This window comes from Sarcophilus harrisii, chromosome 5 (genome assembly GCF_902635505.1).
Source record: "Sarcophilus harrisii chromosome 5, mSarHar1.11, whole genome shotgun sequence".
Classification (NCBI taxonomy): Eukaryota; Metazoa; Chordata; class Mammalia; order Dasyuromorphia; family Dasyuridae; genus Sarcophilus; species Sarcophilus harrisii.
This window is the reverse complement of record NC_045430.1, coordinates 281,893,004-281,911,267: the sequence shown is the minus strand read 5'-3', so window position 1 is coordinate 281,911,267 and position 18,264 is coordinate 281,893,004. Positions and strand designations below refer to the sequence as shown.

General features: G+C 36.4%; 1 protein-coding gene across 4 annotated transcripts in view; it reads right to left on the bottom strand.

Moving 5' to 3' along the window:
• Positions 1-18,264, bottom strand: part of DGKB (diacylglycerol kinase beta) — a 687,380-nt gene that overhangs the window by 481,305 nt on the left and 187,811 nt on the right. For 2 of the 4 annotated variants that reach the window (XM_031940700.1, XM_031940702.1), the window contains exons 4-5: positions 11,981-12,001; positions 1,085-1,238 (exon numbers count right to left, since the gene is read on the bottom strand). The exons of 1 other annotated variant lie outside the window; for it this stretch is intronic. In XM_031940700.1, coding sequence (XP_031796560.1) covers positions 1,085-1,238; positions 11,981-12,001 — 175 coding nt within the window. The remainder of the gene's footprint in view (positions 1-1,084; positions 1,239-11,980; positions 12,002-18,264) is intronic. One more of the 4 variants, XM_031940701.1, reaches the window with a different exon arrangement.

Here is an 18,264-nt window from a genome sequence, read left to right as displayed (position 1 = left end):
GCTCATCTATTGGATTCAAAGGGAACCTGTAATGGAGACTTCATTTTCTGGGATGAAGAAGGTCATGGAGTGAATCATATGGCAGCAGGCACTTAGCAAAAAAGAAATATTTGTTGAATTTCATCAAAGCTTTTGGATGCATACACTCAGTGGCAGATAACTATTTTTAATCATTTATAGTAGAGGTGGGGTGGTCAGTAACAATGACCATGGTTAAATATATTATGGCTAAAACTTGGATTCCTTTATGAAAAAGGAACAGTCACTGTTAAAATTTCAGTGCAGCTTAAAAAGACTTTGGATGGATTGCTACTGATATTTTCCTAAACTTGTAAGACAACCAGGTTACCCAAACTTCTAATTTTAAAAATCCAATTTTTGATTATTGTTAATATGTAACAAAGCAAATGTGTGGTAAAGTCTCTCTTTAAATATTTAAGAAGTCATCACTTTGCTAAGAAATGACTGCTGTAGATGCCTCTTCATGAAGTGAAGGCTGCCCCAAAAGCAGAATAATCTCTAGCAACCCAGAAACTCCAATCCTAGGAAAAATGATGGACTCCGGGGATGACCCAGGAAAATGTCTTCCTAAATGAAAACAATTTGAAATATTGACTCTTTTTTCAAAAAAACTTAGTTCCTAAATTTTCCAATAAATCTTATTTAGCATATTTTTTTATGCTAATATTTGTGCTATACTTCAGTCCTAGGAAAGATCAACACTCCACGTCATCCCATAGAAATGTCTGTAGGAGCAGATATTAACCAATCATTGAAAAGTTAATTCTTTGTGAGTTTCTCAGAGATATGAAGAATCTAACTAAGGCTTTCATTCCTCTGATTATAAAGTATTCAGATATGAATATGGCATTTCACAAACATACACACCATCATTTGTGTCTCTGCCATATACCTCATTATGAAGGCAAGCTATTGTATACTACCATCCCCCATTCTGCTTTCCTCATGCAGAACCTTCGATGTTCTTTCAGATTCCAAAGTTTGATCTTTCCTTGGGGTAGGAGAGACAGGACAGAGAGGGAAAGAGACAGAAGAGAAAACAAAATCAGGAATAAGAGCTTACCCCCGGAGAGGAGGGGAGGTTTACTTTTGACCAAGGGACTCGAATGAGGGGCTTGGTTGCTAAAAGATGTGAAGAGATGAGCACTGAAATCATCAGGGAGTTCGGCCTCCAGGAATGTTTTCATGAACAGCTTGAAACCTTCAAAATCTATGGTCTGTAATGGAAGAAAAGATTTTCTTTTTTAAAAAGATGAATTCAAATGTTAGTAGCCTGCCCAATGGGATTATCATTAGAAACACTCAATTATCCATGACAGAATATTCAGTTCAGCTTATGTGATGATGGTGATGGGTGGTGATGACAAAGCCCCACTTTAGACTCACAAAATACATCACACACATTTTCACATTTGACCACAATGATTCTTAAGAGACAGCTGAGTGATGGATATTCATCTATATTTTACCGATCAGAAAATAAATTCATAGAGGTCAACCAGAATTCCCAAGGTTACTCAGCTCTAGGAGGGGGCAGGGCCAGCATTCTCTGTGTTCCCTAAGATGTGTTCCTAGCAGGGATATTTTCAGGGCTACTCTGGGTGTCATTGAGCCATCTCTGAATACAGCCATATATTCCTCCCTTCAAACCATCCTTCCCATTTAATCCAGGCTTACTGTCTATTTTGACATACCATCTTTTATCGAAGGCTTTGAGTGTTTTAAAATAATGGATGAGTTTGTGATGGATTTGAGGTAGAGTCCAGAATGTTTACACTCAATTAAGTTTGGAATCATTTATCTCTGAGGAAAAGATGCTTGTATTTCAGAGAAAATAGTTTTATAGTTGAAATCCCTAAACCATACAAGTCAAGCAAATCCCAATGAGCAAATTGCTCACTTGATAGTTTTGTATACAAAGACATGTATATATGCAAAGACATATATCTACATTTATACAATATTCATAAATCTCTTTCCACAAAAAAAAAGTTCCATCTATGCATTTATATAACACACATGCTTCTTCACATCAATTTATCACTTAGAATTAAACTCTTCCATTACTCTCCAATGAACCCAAGCATCAATTTGGAAATCCCCTCCCCCCAAAATGGATATAAAACATATTCATTTGCTCTCAGTGTGTGCTGCTCTCAAACATATCCTCACATCAATTTAAGGAGGGGAGCCATCCACCAAACTGGAGGTCTGGAAACACTTTCTCTTAATAGCACAAAGGTAAAGTACCTGATGAATAATAGTAGGTAGTTAAAAATGATCTGGGAGAGGAAATGGCAAACCACTCTAGTTTGTTTGCCAAGAAAAACCCAAATGGAGTCAGGAAAAATTAAAGAAGACTGAAATGAATAAACGATAATTAATGCCTGAAAGCTGACTCATCAGTCAATATTCTGGCTATAGAAGGATGACATCGAACCTCACAGTTGACAAATGACCAGCCAGTCAAATTACATTTCTTTGTTCTTTCTTTCTTTTTTTTGGAGGATAATTCTTCTTTAGTTATAACTTACTTTATTGTGGCAACCTCTCCATTTCCCTCCTAGTAACATCAATAGTTGCAATTGCAGTTGTAGTAATAGTAAATAGTAGTAGAAAAGCAGTAGTATTAATAACAAAGTAGCAGTAGAAAGTAGCAGTAGGAAAGTAGTAGTAACGGTAATAATAAAGTAATAGTAGTGGCAGAAGTAATAAAATAGTAGGAATTAAGTAGGTGGAATAGGAATAATAAAGTAGTAGGAGTAAAGTAGTAGTAGCAGTAGTGATAAAATAGTAGGGATGATGTAGTCATCATCATTATCATAGTAGTAGTAGTAGTAATAGTAATTCTAATAGTAATAAATATAACTTTAATGTTTGCAAAACATTCTTCAAATAGTATTCCATCTAATCCTCACAACAGCTCTAGGAGGTAGATACAATTATTAATCACATTTTACAGATGAGGATACTAAGAGAGAAATGACTTGCTCAGGCTCACATAGCCTGAGAAAGTGCTTGAGGCAAGATTTGAGCTTACATTTACCTGAGTTCAGGCCTAGTGCTCCTCTTTTTCTCTTTAGACTTTGCTCTCTCTTTGCTTCTATATGGAAGTACGAGTAAAGTACCAGTGTTGAGAAGCTTGGACTCATTTAAAATAACTTTTCAATTCTCTAAAGATAATGTAGATCACTCTCCTCTTTATTTAACTCTAGGCTCAACCAGATCTTAGTATAAACATGTTGATGGACAGATTCTCCAGGTTGTTCATTCAAATGCAAATCATAAACTGGGCATAAACATTCATCATCTGCTTGATTTTTCATGTAAATTCTCAAGCCAAATTCCTTCAGTAATTCATAAATTACTTGTAAGATACACCTCCAACTTTGCAGGATTTGATATTATCAGCATGTCATTCAACAAAAGGATCATCTGGAGGGGATCATCCACAGAGAATCACTCTGGGCTAGAACTCATACATCCCAAAATATTTCTCCATGTTTTATTCTTCATTTCCTGTACATGATTAAATAAAGGTCTACCAAAAGACATCATTTGTTTTATTATTCATTGAATCCAGGGTGATTTTGATATGTGTTTTACACATGGGTGAAATAGAACCTATAACGTAAGATTTTGTTCTCCTGGATAAAATGATTTTCACATCAGGATCTTATTTTCTTTTTGGTTTTGAGTTATGAGATGATAGAAAGTTAGTCCATGATTGGATCCCCTTGCTCACTCATTATATCTTCTTTTAAATGATATGCATGCAATATATAGAGAGATAAAAATAAAGGTCTTCAACATAATCTTGGCCAGCAAGTTAACCAATCAGTCAATTAATGAATATTTGTTAAGTTCCTGCTATATTCCCAGCATTGTGCTGGGTGATGAGGATACAAATACAAGGAAAATGATCCCTGTCATTGAGGAAATTATGATCTAGTAAAAAAGGGGGGAAAGAGTTTCAGGAAAGACATCATGTTGTCATTGTTGTTTGTCCTTCATTTTCGAAGAGATCCAGGGATATCATAGGGTGATGTCTTGATTCACTAATGAAATGAACTTAGATGAGATAGAGTTGTGCAAAGTTATCAATCTCACCTTCCCTTTTGGGAAATCCCATGGCAAGACCAATGTCAAGACAAATGGAGAAGGCATGGGATGCAGTAGATGACTTCATTTTTTCCATGGCTGACCAAGCTGTCATCAGTCCCACATTGTTGTCATTAACCCTTTCCACCTGGAGCAGTCTTCACATGCTTGAGGTGGATATCTCTCTAACCCACTGACAGGTTGGAGGCCCATCAGTACTCTCAACCTGGATTAGTCTGTTTGCTGAGATGATTTTGCTAGGGGGTGGCTGATGCACATGCTCTAGCTTCTTAGAGTCACAGGTGAGAGTTGAATCCAAGTAGACATCAAAGGTGGATAAAGAGCCCCGAAAAGGATTCAGCAAGCCCTCATGTCAGAGATGCTAGCCCTCCCTGACCATCCTTTATACCAGAAGGCAGCTTAGCAGCACAATGGATAGAGCACTGGTTCTAGAATTAGGAAGATCACAATTCTAACTTTATCTTAGTCACTTGATAAACTCTGTGGCCCTGAACAAGTCACAGAATAACAACAACAAAGTCTGTTTGCTTCAATTTCCTCAACTATAAAATGAAAATAATACTTATTTTGCAGGGTTTCACAAGTATAAAATAAGAAAATTTAAAGGCATTTATCACAGTGCCTGACACAGAGCAAATGCTTAATAACCATTTTTTTTCCTTCTCTAATTATTTATTTTCTTCCTCCTTTCATTTCTTTCTTCTTCTTTCCTTTATTCTGCAGGATTTCACGAGTATAAAATAAAATAAAATTTAAAGACATTTATCACAGTGCCTGACACAGAGTAAAAAAAAAAAAAAAAAACATTTGTTCCTTCTCTAATTATTTATTTTCTTCCTTCTTCCATTTCTTCCTTCTTCTTTCCCTCATTTTACTCCTTGAAATTTCCATATTTCTGTTGGGGGTATCACCATCTTTCCAGGCAGCTAGGCCCCCAACTTCAGTACTTTCATCCACAGTTACCAGAGCTCACCTATGGCCAATGAACTTTTTTTAATGACAATTATATCAAGTGGTCTCATGTTGCCTTGATCTCCTCCTTTCCCCTGTAGGCACAGGACAAAGCCAATGTCCCATCATACCCCAAATCCAAACTCATCAAAGCCATATATTTGGTCAGGGGAGTCCTCACTTCAGAAAGAAGATAGAACCTGAGACATGGGCTTTCTCTAGCCCTCATAGAGCTCTAAGACTGCTTGTAAAAATCTAAGTCTTATTTGAAGATGTTTCCAGTGGTTGTCAGTGAAAAGATTCAGATGTGACTAGTTGATTAATTTGTCAGTTGCTTGAGTTTTGAGAATCTAATGGTGGCTTAAAAATATAAACAGGACATGACAGATTTTGTCCAATCTGCTATTATATGTTTTCTAAGCAGCAGCCTCAGACTTGTGAATGAGTTATTCAGGGAAACAACAAAAGAGAGGCTGAGCAGGGCTGAGTGGCTGTAGGGAGTGATTGGGAACTGCTGCCAAGCCCATCCCATTTCAGATCACGTGCCGGAGTTCTCAGTTATTTAAGTCCAACCATCTGGAGCTTTTTGTGTGGATGGCTCTGTCAATACCAGAGAAATCATAATATCTTGCATTTATACAGCATTTCCCAGTCCATCCAAGTAGCTTAGAAGTGAATTAAAATAAAGCTCATCTGTTTAGTCTTATTTTAATAACTTCTGGCTGCTACTTGCACATTTCTGTATGGTACTACAGAAGAAATCATCTTCATGAACCGAAATGACCACATGCTATTCAGTATCCACTTTAGTTTTATAAATGTACTCCTAGACATCAGGGGATGAGTGATCTCTTTGGTATATGTAATTCCTCCAGTGGTGTGAATCACAATCCATTCTCTTCTGCCCAGCTCATGAAACTAGTGTCCAAGTCTGCCCCTAAGAGTCCCTTTGCTTCAGCTTGTGTTTCTCTGGGTATCATAGGCTTTTGTTCTTTTACATCTTATTCTTGCTCCATGATTTGGGCCATCATGAAGCCCATTGGCTACTTACACACCTACCACTGGAGTCTGGCAGTGAATTTCTCATATTTAAAGGACAGTCTAGATATGGGAGATGGCAGTTCCTGAGCAAAAGTGACCACACTGTCTGTTAACTGTGAAGTTTTCAATAAGCACTGACTCTGTGTCAGGCCAGAGGACAAAGAAAGAATTATGAGGTGGTTTGTTTTCCTTGTTATTCTGATATTCTCACTAACATATCTCTCTGCTTCCAGGCACTGAAAATGGGTGTAAGGGCATTCTCTGGAGTTAGGGCTGGCATGATTAGGACAGGGCAGGCAGAGGATGCACCTGGATAACAGTCAGGCTCATCACCAGGTATCATGGAGGAGGAAAAAATGTCTCCTGACTCATTCAGAGGGAAAATTTTTAAAAGGTTCTTATCTCTTAGTATTTTACATGCCAAAAAAGCAATCCACAGGACACTGGAGGGCTGCTACACAGGAAGATTTTTTGGAAGAAATTAAATGTCAGAGTATGAACTCTACAATTTCAATCCTTAAATTGGTTTTAGAAAATGAACTTGTCAGCTGAAAATGTTTTTCCTGGTTCAGTGGTACACAGTGATATATATCTTCAGCATTTAACCACCATGAATTTTCTCAAAGACAATTAAATATGGGGCTTTTTTTTTCCTGATAAAGGGTGGCAAAAGAATGAATATGTTTTCCCCTAAAAGAGATTAGGTAAAAGGTCATGAAAAGGCAGCTATATGATGAATTGCAACCCAACCAACCATATAAAAGACAAACTTGGATCACTAATAATACAAAAAATGCTGATTAAAATAGTATTTTTGGCTTTATTATGGTAGAATAAGAGACACATATCAAATGAATATTTAGTAAGTTTCTACTATAGGATCAACCACAAACTCAGTCAGTGCTAGAGAGAATGGGTCACTGTCACAGGATTTATTTTCTTAAACTATAATTCATTCAAATCTTCCCACATTTCCCTGAATTTGTCAAATCTTCATTTTTAGAATGTTATAATATTCACTCTAGTCATTTCTTTCATTGCCAAATCAATGGGTACCATCTTTGTTTCCAGTCCTTTGTTTCCCCCAAATAATTTTGCAGCAATATTGCTGCAAGGTCATGCCTTGTCATCAGTCCCTTGATATTCTTAGTTGTGGGACCTTGATCAAAGTATAAAAGCCAGCCGGTCACTTTTCTAAATAATTTTGAACTGTAGTTGGACCAGTATGAGTTGGAAGTCTGCCTTTCAGTCTTCATAATCATTAATAACATTGCCTTTTCAAGATCTCAGATGAGCTCCAAACAGGAAGTATTGAGACCACTGTTGTCAATACGAGTAAGGCACTCCTTCCTTTATACAATGCACTGAATTATCCTCTGTAGCCCAGAGGATTCAACTTGTTTTTGAGGATTTAAAATTGTTTATGTCAAATGTGCAGTGAAAGTGATATGAAGGGTAGAATAATCCTGATTTATGCATTCCATTTTGACATCCGTTCCTTGCCCCCGGGTACACAGTGAGCAGAGTTATAAGAAGAATGAAGGAAATACTTGTCCAGTCATCCAGATAAGGGGAGCAGTGGAAAAATAGTTGTCATCTTTGATGATGAGTGGCTGACATATTATGGCTAAATCACTCCTTCATTTAAGGAGGCAGTCCAGTGTGCTGGAAAAGACACTAAATTGGTCATGAGGAGGCACTGCCTTAGGAAGCAAGGGAATAGAGATATTCCTTACTCTCTATGAGTTTCCATTTCATTTTCTGTAAAAGAATTGGTCGGCTTCCATGATCTCCATGTTTTCTTGATCTTGAATACAATACTGTTGTCTATAGGAATACACACCGCATTTGTCTTTTGCTTTCATTGTCCAGAGGATGGGGTACTTTGCTGTACAAATGTGGAAAGGGGGTAAGAGATATATTGTGTTTTTCACATAGGAAATTCTCCAAGGACAGGCCATCAGAGTGAGACATGTGTTGACCTCCATGTTGTACACTTCTTAAACCATCTTCATCCCTGGTTAAACCTCTTTCTCCTAGCAACAGGATTTAAGGCAACAGGAGAAATTTCATTTCACCTCCAGGGATAAAATTGAATCAAGAAGAATGTTTCTCTATCAAAACCATCACTCCATTACTTGCTAGAACCAGGGGGTGCCATATCTGGGCTCCCTGGGCCTACCATGGATCAATGTTGTATAACATCATTTGAAACATCATTGAAGCAAGGCAATCTTTTTAGTCCTCTATCCCCTAGCCCAATGCCCCTGGAGACCTTCTTTTCTCTCTTCAGATCTCCCACATCTCCTCCTTTCCTCATTCTTCCCTAGTCCTTGACAAAGAGGTTATTTTCTTTGTCAAGGAAAACCTCTCATTTTATTGGACTGATTGATTGCTCATTTTTCTGCTTCCAACACTTTTTAATTTCTCTCTTGTTCTTCATTTGCTTTCAAAAATGCTCATCTCAGCCATTTTTGAAAGCTTAAGGATCCACTATCCTATTGCCATTCTCCATGACAGTGAAACTCCTAGAAAAAGTCTTCTATGGTTTTGACTTTACCTGCAGAGATCTCTTTTCATTAACTTCTCAAGCCTTTGTAGCCCAGCTTCAGGTACCTCATCATTCAATGAAAATGGCTCTTTGCCAAGTTTCCAATGATCTCTTAATGGCCAGATTGACTATCTCCTCCACACCTTCAATATTCTTGTGCTGTCTGATGCTTGTACCAGCTGCCCTCTTTTCCTGACTCCTCTTTCTTGAGGTTTTCCTTTTAGCTACACCAATTTAGCTTGCTTCTCTTACTGACTGACTACTTCTTAACTTCCTAAGTGATAATCATCCATAACCTACCCCCTGAAATGTGGCTATAATCCAAGATCCTGTCCTGACTAGTCTCTTTTGTCTTTCGGTCACATAAGATTATTTTCTTTCTTTTAATTTCCAGCTTCTACAACATCTCTTACACTTGGTCATTGCTTTCTTTTTGTATAACTACCACTTGAATCCACTGGTTCATCATTTTTCACCTGGACTATTGAACTGACTCTATTGGATTCTCCCTACTTAGTCTCTTTGTAGTCTAATTTCACTTTCAGCTGTTAAAAAGTGATTTTCATTAAGTATAGATCGCCAATGTCACACACTTCCTCAGTAAATCCAATGGCTCCCTTGGGACTCGGGAACCTAAGGCAAAAACCTTCAAGACCCTTTATCAGCTTAGATACTTTCTATCTTCACCAACTCATCACTGCCATTCTACCTCCTGAACTCTGCCAATTTATAATAAAGAGAATAGAGGGCTTCACCAATATAATCTCATTTGATCCTAGCATCAACCTATTTGAAGTAAGTACTCTTATTACCCCATTTTGTTGATAAGGAAATTTCCTTTCTCCAAAATGGCTTACCTACTACTCAGTAAGTCTTAAGTTTCCCCGAATCCAAGAGCCACCTTCTATTCATGTGCTTTCTAGCTTCCATCTAGTCAAATGATGATCTTGTTTTTTCTCCATGTGCTGTCTTTGTGCTTTTGCCCTGCTAGGTCTCCCTTCTTACCTCTACACTTTTCCTGATTGTCTCAGATGCCAGAAACTTCCCTTTTTTATACTATTTTGTGTTTTTGTCCTATGAATACACATGTAGCGATATCTATAGATACATCTCTATTTATATCTATCTATATCTATATCCATTACTTCCTTCAACAAAATAGAAACTCTATGAGAGAAAAGATAACTTCATTTTATGTCTTTGAATTTTCAGTGTCTCCAGCTACTTTGGCAGCTACATAGGAGATCTTTTATAGATGCTTATTTATTGAGAGGGTTGGTGGTAGAATAGTGAGAGAGGCTGTCTGAGGCCAGTCATGGTACATCATGGACCGCTTTGGTGAGAGGGCCTGGATTTCTCCTTTCTTAGATATCTATTTGATACAGGAATACTCCCAAAGGTCTTTGTTCGACTAGGCTCACACTGCTCCAGAGCCCCTCTAGGGGAGACATGGATTCATATTAGTCTAATTAGGACAAACAACTGCTGGTTATTTGGTTGAGTTGCTCAGATGAGCTATACCCACTGTGCTCACCTGAGAGAAGGGGTTCCCTGTGGCAGACACCGAACAAGGGAGTACTGAGCACAACTGAAATGTGGTGATTATTCCAGGACACAACTGGGGTTCCCCAATCTAATTACTGGAAGTATGCACTAAGCTTTTTAAATTCTTGTTTAAATATGCAAAGGTGAAAATATTCCAAGAAATAAACTCAAGGGAATTTTCTGAAATCCCTTTATGAAGAGCTGAACGTCACAGTGTTATTTCTGTCAGGGAATAATGTACCACACAGCATGGCATCAAAACTCCGACTCCATTTGGAAGAGAAATAGAACCAACATGTTCAGAAGAAGGTTTATTTAAGGAAATGTCTATATATTCATGTGTGTGCATAGAATGACAGGAGGGCACATTCACTATTGGTATCCTCCCTTTCTTAAAAAAAAAAAAATGAACAGAGAAAGCAGTAATATGTATGCATGGTTTTTACTCTTTCCTATGTTCACAAAGTTTACCTTAAATAGCATTTGATGCTATTGTGGGATAGCCAACTCCTCTTCTATGAGAAGCCATTTGGGGTTTTCTATGTATAGTAAAGAGAAGGAACTGACATGGCCTTGCAGGATCTAGTACTGACATAACCTAGCATTGACATGGCCCAACCTAGAATTTACATGGTCCAGCCTGACCTAACACTGACATGGCCCAACAGGACACAGATCTGCCTTTGAAGTTGGCAAGATCTCACCCCAACTCCAGCTGCTGGCACATGTTGGCTCTTCACCCTGAGACAAATCACTTACTTTCCCAACACTTGTCTAAATAACTCATAAGTCTTTAAGTTGCAGGGAAAACATTAACTTTTCTTGGGAGAGGGAGATTCCTCATTTGAAAATTTGCTACACCAGTGAAATCATAGGTCCAGTGGGTATCCCTGTCCTGTGAATGGCAAGAGCTATTTCCTAAGGAACTTTCCTAAGAGCAATAGTTTTCCTTAAACTAATTCTAATCGATCAATCAAGTGTGTTTAAGATATATCATCATAAATGCCTTTCCCCACTTTCAACTTACTCCATTCAATTCTGGATTACCTCGGAACCAGTGGCCCATTGTAGAGAACATCCAGTTTCTCTACTGAGGATGCTGGATGTCCAATATTCTGATTCATTTTCCAGGTGCCAGAGTAAGACTGTATGTGAACTTGTAGAAAATCTTTCTGGGTGACCCAAAGCCAAGTCCACGGCATCCATCACACAACTAAGAAGTACATTCTGTGTTTCTCTCCCTGTTCCCGCCTTGGGTACCAGACAGCTCATGTTTCCCTGCCCTCATTGGTACCAACTCAGCGAGTGAGAAAGGTCAAGGAGATTCTTATCACTCAGATATTTTATCTTTCCTTAGCTTTCTTATGGCCTGAAATAGAGGGAAAAGACGGGAAAAGACAGCCCAATTTTCCTTTAAAAGTCTAACTAATAAAGGACTGAAGTCTCACCCCTGAGAGAAGAATGGAGTTTTTACAGTTGCCCTAAAATCCAAGTTTTCTGGAAGAGAGAAATTTAAGTGTAGGAGAGTATGGTTCAATGACTGTCCAACATGCAGATGAAGAGACCTTCTTATTCTAGTTGCATAGCCTCTCCAACACCAGATACCCAGGATAGCAGGTGCCCTGCTGACGTACATTAAATTTATGGTGATGTAGATGAACTCAATGACGTGCATGAGAAAATCACTGTTCACATCAATCATGGGCAAAACAGATATGATTGCCAAAAAAAAAGAGGAAAATGGCTTACTTGGTTAAGAATGTCTTGTTTCTGTGGTGCATGGAAGAAAAGAGAAAACATACATGTTAATTTCATGCATTAATAGTGTTTTGGGATCAAAACAGTTTTATTGAAGTTTTATCTTTAAAGAGAGTTTTAAAGAAAATCTATGGATAGCATTAATAATCCATTTTTAGAAGATTGAACTCTAAAATTAAGTTATAATCCAAAGAGATGAATTTGATTCCACAAATATTTATTAGGCATCTACTTCTCCTGACCCAGGGAGAAATAAAAATAAGTGAGATGCAAAATCTACCCTTAAGAGCTTTCTGTCTAGTAAAAGAAATCAGTTACATGTGTTTGCACATACATATACATATATGTATGCACATGCACACACAAATGACATAAAACTGAATAAAATGTGACCCCAATTAACACAGAGTAACATGAGAGTCTCAAAGATGGAGGGAACAGTGTTTACTGGGGAAATTCCACAGAGTTTAATTGACTATAAGACTTTTAAGTAGCATCCTGAAAGAGAAATACAGTCTGAAATAGCTGGATTGGATTGGGGAGGTGTTATAGGCAAGAGATGAGCAAAAGGATATTAGTGGTTAAAGGTTTTCATGGGACAGTGAATTGCTTCCTGGGGAAAGAACCACCCACCCAATGTAAAGGAAGCAATGGGGACATGGCCAGAAACACAGCATGGCAGGAGATCCAGGAGAGCCTGAAAGGCGACAAGTGAGTGAGACCTTCTTCCACTGGCTAATGGCAAATATGAAAAAGTAACTATTTCTTCATTGTGGCTTATTTAAAATATCCAGAATTTCAAAGCAATACATTATTGGTCTTACTTATTTTAAAAAAAGAAGTCAGGAATTGAAAAGGTTTCCCCATCACACACTTTATAGCCTTAAAACAATCTAAACATTTTAAAGTAAGTCTTTCAGATTATTTTACAAGATGGTATTAGAACATTGAACTAGAAATGATAATGAAGAGCCTTTTCTCTGCAGCCCATCATATTTCTATTTTGGGAAGAATTGATTGCAGTGCTTACAATGTCACTCTGAACTTCTCTCTTCTGCTCCTGCCATCTCCCTCTCCTTTCTCTTCCCACTTCTCTGTGTCTCCCTCCCTCCCATTTCCTACTCCTCTTTTTCATTCTTCTTCCTCTTCCCCTTTCTTTCTCCTTCCCTTTCCTCCCCCCTCTTTCGCTCACTATCTCCTCTGCTCCTTCCCTCTCTTCCCTCCTCCTTCCCAACCTTTTAATTATAACCCCTTTTCCCTTTCTGTCTCTATTCCTATTCTTTCCTTTTCTTGTTTTCTCTCTAATTCTCTCTTCCCTCATTTCTCTCTTTTCTCCCCTTTTCTCCAAGCTCAAACTTTGTACAGACCATCATAAATTATGTTACAACCATGGACTATTGTATATACCATGACAAAACAGGCTGGAAGTGTGATCAGTTACTTCTTCATCAAAACACTTTGGATTCACTAAGTTTCTTTAATTTTATTGATTTAATTTATACTGCAAGGCAGTGTGAAAAGCTTTCCTAGGGAAGGATGTGGCTTCCAGTCAATTCACTGACCATACTGGTCATGTGACTTTGGACTGCTTGACTTTTTAAAAGCTAAACTTATTAACTTTATTGTTTATATTGATTGCTTTTTATGTTTCAAAATAGATGTAAAGATATTTTTCAACATTCATCCTTACAAAATCTTGTGTTCCAATTGTTTCTCCCTCCCTCCCCATTCTCCTTCTTCATTAAACAAGTAATCCAATATAAGTTAAACATGTGCATTTCATCTAAACATATTTCCACATGTATCATACTGCACATACACACACACACACACAAATCAGATCAAAAGGGAAAAATGAGAAAGAAAAAATAATAAAGCAAAAAATAACAACAACAAAAAGGTAAAAATACTATGTTGGGATCGACATTCAGTCCCCATAGTCTTCTCTCTGGATGCAGATGCCCCTATCCATTAAAAGTTAGTTGGAATTGACCTGAATCATCTCATTGCTGAAAAGTGCCATCATGCTTGATCATCACATAACCTTGTTGTTTCTGTGTACAATGTTTTCTTGATTCTACTCTCTTCAATTAGCCTCTATTCATGGAAGTCTCTCTAGGCCTCTTTGAAATCAGCCTGTTCCTCATTTTTTATAGAACAACAATATTCCATTACATTCATTTTTACATCCATACTTTATTCAGCAATTCCCCAACTGATGGGAATTTACTTACTTTCCTGTTTCTTGCCACTACAAAAAAAGCTGCTTCAAACATTTTTGCACATAGGGATCCTTTTACCTTTTTAATGCTCTCTTTGGTATACAGACCCAGTAAAGACACTAATAAATCAGAGGACATGCACATTTTGATAGCCCTTTGGGTGCATAGTACCAAATTGTTCTCCAGAATGACTGGATCAATTCACAACTTCACCAACCATGTATTAGTATCCCGGTTTTCCCATCCCCTTCAACATTCATCATTATCTTTTCCTGTCATCTTGGCCAATCTGTGAGTTGTAAAGTATTTATTCAGAGTTGTATTAATTTGTATTTCTCTAATCAATAATGATTTAGAGCATTTTTTCACGACTAGAAATGGCTTTAATTTATTCATCTTAAAATTGTCTGTTCATAGCCTTTGATCTTTTATCAATTGGAGAATGGCTTGAATTTTTATAAATTTGAGTTGATTCTCTATATGTTTTAGAAATGAGGCCTTTATCATATCCCTTGGATAGAATATCATTTTTTCAGTTTATTGCTTCCCTTCTAATCTTGTCTGCATTGGTTTTGTTTTTACAAACCTTTTTAACTTAACATAATCAAAATTATCCATTTTCTATTTGATAATGCTCTCTAGGGGCAGTTATGTGGCACAGTAGATAGAGCACCAGCCCTGAAGTCAAGAGGACCTGCATTCAAATCTGTTCTCAGAGGCTTACCACTTCCTAGCTGTGTGACTCTAGGCAAGTCACTTAACCCCTATTGCCTCAGCAAAAAAATAAAGTAATTGTCCTAACTTATCACTCTTTATGTATAAATCATGAACCTACTTTGACCTTATCTTAGTATAGAATGTTAGGTGCTTATCAATACCTGATTCCTGCTGCACTGTTTTCCAATTTCTCTAGTAATTTTTGTCAAATAGTGAGTTATTGTCCCAGAAGCTGAAGTCTTTGGGTTTATCAAACACTAGATGACTATTAGTCATTGGCTATTGTATCTTGTGAACCTAACCTATTCCACTGATCGACTATTCTATTTCTTAGCTAGTACTAAAAGGTTTTGATGAATGCTGCTTTATGATGAAATTTTAGGTCTAGTACAGTCAGTCTACTTTCATTTGAATTTTTTCATTAATTCCTTTGAAATTCTTTTTTTAATGTGTAGTAAATTTATTTATTTTTAATACACATTTCTTTATGAAACATGTTGGGAGAGAAAAATAAGAGCAAAAGGGAAACACCACAAGAGAGAGAGAGAGAGAAAAAAAAAAAAAAAGAAGTGAACAGAGCATGTGTTGATTTGCATTTAGTCTCCTTAGTTCTTTTTCTGGATACAGATGGCATTTCCTGTCTAAAGTCTATTGGGATTTCTTTGGATCATTTAACTACTTGAAAAAACCAAGCCTTCATAATTGGTCATTGCATATTCTTGCTTTTATTGTGTACAATGTATTCCTGCTTCTACTTTGTTTTGCTCAGCATCAGTTTGTATAAATCTTTCCAGGCCTTTCTATAATTATCTTGATAATGATTTTTTAGAACAATAATATTTCATTACCTTCATATATCACAGTTTGTTCAATCATTCCCTAATTGATGGGCATCTACTCCTTTTTCAATTCTTTGCTACCATAAAAAGAGCTGCTACAAACCTTTCTGCATATGTGGGTCCTTTTCACTCTTTTATGATTTTCTTGGGAAATAAACCTAGTATCACTTCTGTATCAAAGTGCATGGACAGTTTTATAGCCCTTTGGGCTTAATCCCAGATTGCTCTCTAGAATGGTTGGATTATTCACAATTCTACCAATAATGCATTAATGTCCCAGTTTTCCCAAGTCCCCTCCAACATTTATCATTATCTTTTTCTGTCATCTTAGCTAATGTGAGAGATGTGTAGTGGTACTGCAGAGGTGTTTTAACTTGTATTTCTCAGATCAATGTTTCAGTGCACCTTGTCATATAACTATATGAAATTATATGAAAGTTTCATATATATTCATATATAAATGTCTTTAATATTGTCATCTGAAAATTGTCTGTTCATATCCTTTGACCATTTATCAATTGGGGAAAAACTTGTAATCTTATCAATTTGGCACAGTTCTTTATACATTTTAGAAATGGGAACTTTATCAGAAACACTGTCTGTAAAGATTTTTTCCCCAAGTTTGTACTTCCCTTTTAATCTTATTTCTGTTGGTTTTGTTTGTGTAAAAACTTTTTAGTTAATGTAATCAAAGTTGTCCATTTTGACCTTCATAATGTTCTCCAGTTCTTCTTTGGTCATAACTTCTTTCCTTCTCCAAAGAACTGATGGGTAAATTATCCTTAGTTCAGTTAATTTGTTTATGGTATCAGCCTTTATGACCAAATCATGTATCCCTTTTAACTTTATTTTGGTATGTCATGTGAGATGCAAGTCTATGCCAAGTTTCTGACATTATTTTCCAGTTTTCCCAGCACCGTTTGTTGAATGGTGTGTTCTTATCAACTACTAGATTGCTATAGACCTTGTTTATTGTGTCGTATGTATCTCCTCCACTGATCCATCACTCTATTTTTTAGCCAATACCAAATGGCTTTGATGACTGCTGCTTTATATTACAGTTTTAGGTTTGCTACTGCTAAGCCTCCATCCTTTGTATTTTCTTTTTTTCATTAATTTCCTTGATATTCTTGACCTTTTGTTTTTCTAGAAGAATTGCTATTATTTTTTTTTTCTAGTACTATCACATAATGTTTTGGTAGTTTGGTATGGCATTGAACAAGCAGACCAATTTAGTCAGAATTGTCGTTTTTATTATATTGGCTTAGTCTAGACATGAATAATTGGTATTTTCCCAGTTGTTTAAATCTGGTTTTATTTATGTGAAAAGTGTTTTGTAATTGTGTTCATATAGTTTTTAGGTTTGTCTTGACAGGTATACCCCCAAGTATTTTATTTTGTTTATAGTAATTTTTAATGGAATTTATCTTTCTATCTCTTACTGATGGGCTTTGTCAGTAATATATAGACATGCTGATGATTTTTGTGAGTTTATTTTATATCCTGCAACTTGCTAAAGCTGTGAATTGTTTCCAGAGGTTTCTGGATGATTTTCTAAGATTCTGTAAGTATATCATCATATTAGCTGCAAAAAGTGATAATTTTATTTCCTCATGGCCTGTTCTAATTATTTTAATTTCTTTTTTCATTTCTTATTGCTAAAGTTAGCATTTCTGGTATAATTCTGAACAATAGCGGTCATAATGCACATACTTGTTTCACCCCTGATCTTATTGGGAATGCATCTAGCTCCTCTCCATTATAAATAATGCTTGCTGCAGATTTTAGATAGATATTGTTTATTATTTTAAGGAAAGCTCCTTTTATCCCTGTGTTCTCTAGTGTTTTTAATAGGAATGAATGTTGTGTTTTGTCAAAAGGTTTTTCTTCATCTATTGAAATTATCATATTATTTCTGTTGGTTTTGTTATTTATATGGTCAATTATGGTAATAGTTTTCCTGATATAGAACCAGCCCTGCATTCCTGGTATAAATCCCACTTGATCATAGTATATTATCCTGCTGATAAGTTGCTGTAATCTCTTTGCTAAAATTTAATTTAAAATTTTTTCATCACTATTCATTAGGGAGAATGCTTTATATTTATTTTTTCTTTGCTTTGGCCCTTCCAGGTTTAGTTGTCTATGTCATATTTTTGTCACAGAAGGCAGAATTCAATCTTTCTCTCTTTTTCCAAATAGTTTACATAATATTAGAATTAATTGTTCTTTAAATGTTTGATAGAATTCTTTTTTACATCCATCTGGCTCTGGAGATCTTTTGAAATTCTTGACCTTTTGTTTTCCAGATGAATTTTGTTATTTTTTCTAACTCTGTGAAGTAATTTCTTGGCACTTTGCTTGGTATGGCACTAAATAAGGATTCCTCGACTTTGATGTCCATGTTTAGGTTTCAAACAAAGACAGTTGGGTAATACAATAAATTATTAGGTGTGAAGCCAAGAAGATCTGAGTTCAAATTTGACATCACTTACTA